We start from the raw sequence: 5,515 nt of genomic DNA on the forward strand, positions 1-5,515 counted from the left end.
GCTGGCCTATAACCTCCTTAACGAGGAAGAGGAGTAGCATCTCTTCCGTAACGGTATCGCTATTATAGTACTGCTTTCGCTTACAAAAGGCCTAGGAAGAAGCGCGTTAGCTATAAGTATACTGCTCCGTAAAGCACTTACCTACCTATCTTAAACTCCTTCTGCTTCGGCTCGTAATTTAGAGACGTTTTTTTAGGCCTCTTGGCACGCGTAAGGGCGAGGATACTCTGCGCGTTAGCGCGTAGTTTGGTATTATTCGCGACGTTAATCTCTACGTGACTAATTAACGCCATTTTTAAAATAGGACGCTGCTAGAAAAGCGGCGCCCTAGGGGGGCTTCCATTTTTATATATATACGCAGACGTAGACTGGGGAGAAGAGGTAGAGAAAGCATATCTACCTACCAGCCGCTTAGCGAGCGGATGAGTGACCTTACCGTATAGGGTAAATACACGGGCGCATGGCTGGGCCAGTAGGCCAATAGTACGCGCGCATCAGCGACCCGATCAGCTTGGGGTAAGATATTGTCCACGGCTTGGCTCACCCGCGAATGTCGACGGGGGTTGCATGCGTCACGTGCGGCTCAGCGGGCGCTCAGCCTTATCTAAGTTGACTCAGACCCTCGGAGAGAAAATCCACCACGCCTCCTGCAAACTCCTGAGCCAATCAGCAACCGGCGCCGCAGCCTAACGTACGCCACAGGCGTTAGCGTTTGCGCTAGCTTCAACAGCCAGTTACAGAGCCCCGAAGTGGATTCCTCTCCGAGGGTCTGAGAGATTATGGGCGCGATTTGTAAAGGCAGGCCGCCTGCCTAGTAGATGATAGTTATATCGCCTTTAACGCGGTATATCACCCCCTAATATACTACTACTTAACTCGCCAATACCTCTATTTAAAAGCCCTTCTCTTGCTCTATAAAATCCATCCGTAATAGAGCCTGATTGTGCCCCTAATGTCTCTACAAACGTCTCTATAAATGTCTGTACGAACGCCTATACGAACGCCTATATAAACGCCTGCACAAATGCCTGCATAACGCCTGCACGAACGTCTATATAAAGCCGTTTATAAGGCCTTTAAAAACAAGCCTAAATACAAGTTCTATATCCCTTGACACGGCAAAATTGGGCCTTACGGTATCGATAAGAGCCCACCAATCAAACCAGCCGAATCGAGCAGCCGTTCTCAGAAATACGAAGCTTTTGATTTCATAGCTATTTGATATATAGGCTTATTCTTTGGAATTGAGTCGCTCGATATGAGGTAACTAGCACTCGTCCTTTCTGCAGAACGGTATCTTGCAAATACTGCACCCAAAATTGGTCCTCGGAGCCCGTTTCCGCCTCTCCCATTCCTCACTATCGCGTGCTTGCATTGTATTATTTGGTAATAGCTCTGATAGAGCTTTCTGACGCCCCATACGCTGCACTTAAGTATGCCTGCGAGCCTCTACGCAAGCTAAGCAGTTAATCGGCTTGTTAAACAACTTGATTAGCTCATACTGCGCCGTAGGAACCCATATAATCTGGTTAGTCGAGCGTTGTATAGGGGGCTCCTGCGTATAGAGCTTTTGCTTTTAAATTAACTGTTCAAATAAGGCATTACGGAGGTCGATTTGAAATTGCTTGTGGCCATCTTTATAGTTTGCTTGACGATTGGTAGGCGTATAAGAAGACAGTAGGAAATAATTGCAAATTACTGTATTAAGAAGAAAGTGCTATAGAGGCTTCTAGGTCTTTTTATAGATCCTCTGCGTTATAAAATATGAGCGTTATTAATCCGCGATATCTATACCGTATATATAGTAATTATAGTAGAAAATAAAGGTAGGAATAAGCAATTCTTTTTTAACTTTATTGCTAAAGACCTTCTAAGTCTATCTGGCACCGCTAGCAGTAAAGGGAGAACGTTTCCGTATGGTGGCTTTAGTGTGGCGACCTGGCGATATATAACGTTATTAAATTTTGAGCTATATAGTTAAGGTATTTAACTTACCGTCGTTAACAGTACTTATAAAAAGTACTATATTGGCGTCTTTTTAAGTAAATTCCATTACCTGGCCGTCTTTAGAAAGCTCCCCATATAATTCTCCCTATAGAATTTAAGACGTATAGGTTAATTTAAGCTCTATAAGTGTCTGCTTAATTTGCTTAGTAGGTACCTTCTTCTTTCCCTATCTAGTTGTAGTTACCTTAATATCGCCTTTAAGGCCCCCCTGCTCCTTACGCTTTGTTTTAAGGCCTTATAGTCTTATAAGAAACTTAACGCTTATAAATAGGTTATTAAGCTATACAACGTGCTTTCTAGGTGGGTAGAGGCGTTTATTTATATTAGCGTCTTTTTAGAGGAGTAAATTGAGGACTACTGCCTGCGTTTTTGAAAAGCCTTCCTTAATAAAGGACTTATCTAAATTAACTAGGCCTTTCTTATTACCTTTAGCGTGCCACATAAAGTCTAATATATAGCCCCCATTCGCTAAAAACCTATATTTTAAAGCCTTCTAGTGTAAGTTTGGATGGAATATTAACTACTTTAGGTACACGACCTATAAAGCGTTAAGTTGTCTCGTTAACTATAAGGTAAGTTCTAGGCGTATAGAGCTTCCTATAAGTAAGCCTAAGGTGCTTAGTAAGTTTGCTAACTCTATTAAATGTAGTTTTGGGTATTTTATTAGATTTTGGCCATAGTGATAAGGCTTAAAAGTGGCGATTAAGCTGCTAAAATCTCTTAAGTCCTATGTACTTTTTGATAATATGCTCGCAGCTATATATATCTAAACTCTTCCAGTAGTTCTTAATGCACGATTTTATAGTAATACCTATATAAATTAGCACTGTAAAGTACGCCCAAAGTTCTTACTTATATGTTGGCTGCCATATATATAGGTGTTCCTTTTTCTTATCTGGTGGGTATAACTCCGCGTACTTATTTGTCCACTCTATAAGCTTATCTATAATCCTATCTGTAAAGAACAGATTAAATAACTTAAAAGGATCGTGAGTATTAACGTTGGAGGGCAGGTTTGGTGAGCTATAGTCGTCCTAATTGTCAATATGGAGAGGTTCGAATTTGGGTAACGGCCAGGGCTTAGGGCAGGGTTTTTTTGCGATTTGATTTGGAGGAACGTTATATTAAGTCTTCTAAATAAGGTCTGCATTAATTCTAGTACAATTAGAAGGCATAGTAGTGGTGTAATTAATGATTGAATTCTATATAGATATACGCGTTGTTTTGATCCTGGTGTTCGCGCACAGACCACTTCCTCTAAGGGCCCTGCCGTTTTAAGGGATACTAGGAAGATTATAATTATCTGCACGAACGCCAGTATAAACGCCCATATAATTAATCGATCGATTAATTAATTGCCCACACGAACGCCCATACAAACGTCTATATAAACGCCCGTACGAACGTCTAAACAACTGCCCATACAATCGTCTCTATAAACGTCTCTGTAATTGATCGCCCGTACGAGCGTCTATACGTCTATACGTCTGCATATCTACACGTCTGTACATCTACACGTCTATACGTCTGCATATCTACATGTCTGCATGTCTGCATATCTACACGTCTACACGCCTGCACGAAGCTCTGCACGAAGCTTTGCACGAAGCTCTGCACCAGACTTGCTATTAAGTAAGCTGGCTTGACAGCTTGCTTGGCTTGCTTGATTGGTAATCAAGCAAGCCAGCAAGCCGAAGGGCCTAATTTGGGCAAGCCAGCAAGCCAGAGGAGGGCCTACTTACTTGCTTGCTTGCCCGCTTAATAGGAAATATATATATATAATTTTTGTAGAGACCTAAAGTTCGTGATAGACTTTTGGTGTTATAGTTAAAGATTTCTAAGTATGCAAATAGAGTAAATAGGACTATTTAGGTAACCACTAAGCCTAATTAAGTTGTTTTTCTGCTAAGCTCTTAACGCGTCTATACTCTAGGAAGTCTTCCTTATTATACCCCCCAATAACGTTACCAATTTACTTATTCTATTTTATTCCTTTTATTAGCTATACCTTAAGACCTTACTAAAGCGAATCTAAACGCGACAGCTAAGCCTATACCAATAATTATACTATCTAAAAACGTTACGCCTGATGACAATTTCTCTATAGATGAGATTAATAATGAGACTAATTATAATAGTATTAACTGGGACCGACTTAAAGCCTACTAGCGGCTATATAAAGCTTTAGAAAGAAACCCTAGCTTTATCTATAAGTATAAATATTAGCTTTAACATCGCGTTAGTAAGCGAATATATTAGGAGTGCGCGTATTATTATTAGCACTCTATACTAGGTAGCCGATTTAATATTACTATAGCTATATCTGCTTTTAAGAGATACCTTATAGAAAATAAAACAGGCTATAGATATAATAAGCACGGCGAGATTATATTTAAGATAAAGAAGTATAAGGCAATAGTTCTAGAACTTCTCTATAATAGGTATATAATTTCTTTATTACAGAGTAAGTATAAGCGACGATAATATATAGCAAGGTAGATATTATTAAGCTATATATATAAACTATATAAGGAGGTCAAGACGTTACGTAAGGAAAGAAGGTAGGAAAACGGGAAGAAAAGGCATATATTATTAACTTAGTTGCTTAGTTAATACGTATATAGGCAGAATAGGGTTTAGGTTATAGTCCCGGCAGAACTTGGCAGAATATAGTAAAATGCCGTAAATTGCCGTTAGATTGCCATTAGATTGCCGTTAAATTGCCATTTCACGGTTAGTTTCTAATTGCTAAGTTGGTAGAAATAGGTAGACGTGTATAAGGTGTTATGGGGGTGTCCTATAACAGTAACCCCCCTTTAAACTCGAGCTTCTGTGAGATAGGGCTGTAGTAGTTCTAGGTGGAGTTTATAAAAGTCTTCTATAGCTTATATAAGTCCTATAGAGTTAACAGGTTCCTATAAGGACTTAGTAAAGCCTCTCTATTTTATAAGATACATATATTAGCGTTTCCGTTTATTATACTTAATATTATTAATTCTTTTAATAAAGTACTTATTCTTACTATCTACTTTAACTAGTAGGGGAGGGTCTTATATTTATTTAGGCAGGGCGTCTAATATAGGGGTAGTAGGGTAGAGGACCGACGTATAGAATACGGGGTGGATTTTAACCGTATTAGGGAGCTTCAGTCGGTAGGTATAAGGAGAGATAACCTTTTTAACCTTATAAGGGCCAGTATTCTTCTAATTAAGTTTCTTAGTAGGTTATTTTATATTTAGATTTCTTATATCTAGCTAAATAAAATCACTAATTTAGTAGGCTGGTACTGGGGTTTGTTTCTTATTCGCTACGGCTTTATAGATAAATTAAGCCTATATTATCTTATTAGTAAGGAACTGTTATAGTTCCTCTATCTTCTCTATAAATTTATTTACTTTTACGACTTATAAGGCGTAATAAGCGGGGTAAGGAATATTACTAAAGGGTTTAAAACCCATTTGTAGGTGCTAGCCGTAATTGGCCAGGAATGGGGAGACTTTCGTAGTTT

The 5,515-nt window shown here is 39.2% G+C and overlaps 1 protein-coding gene across 1 annotated transcript; it reads left to right on the top strand.

Annotated features, from left to right (window-relative positions):
• Nucleotides 1–4,308: 4,308 nt before the first annotated feature.
• On the top strand, nt 4,309–4,491 carry K441DRAFT_580455 (uncharacterized protein; the record flags this gene model as incomplete). Its single annotated transcript, XM_067644379.1, has 1 exon — nt 4,309–4,491. A coding segment is annotated over one exon (183 nt), but the record flags the coding sequence as incomplete, so codon positions are not given.
• Between the last annotated feature and the right edge of the window lie 1,024 nt (nt 4,492–5,515).

Source organism: Cenococcum geophilum (genome assembly GCF_001692895.1).
Source record: "Cenococcum geophilum 1.58 unplaced genomic scaffold K441scaffold_49, whole genome shotgun sequence".
Lineage (NCBI taxonomy): Eukaryota > Fungi > Ascomycota > Dothideomycetes > Gloniales > Gloniaceae > Cenococcum > Cenococcum geophilum.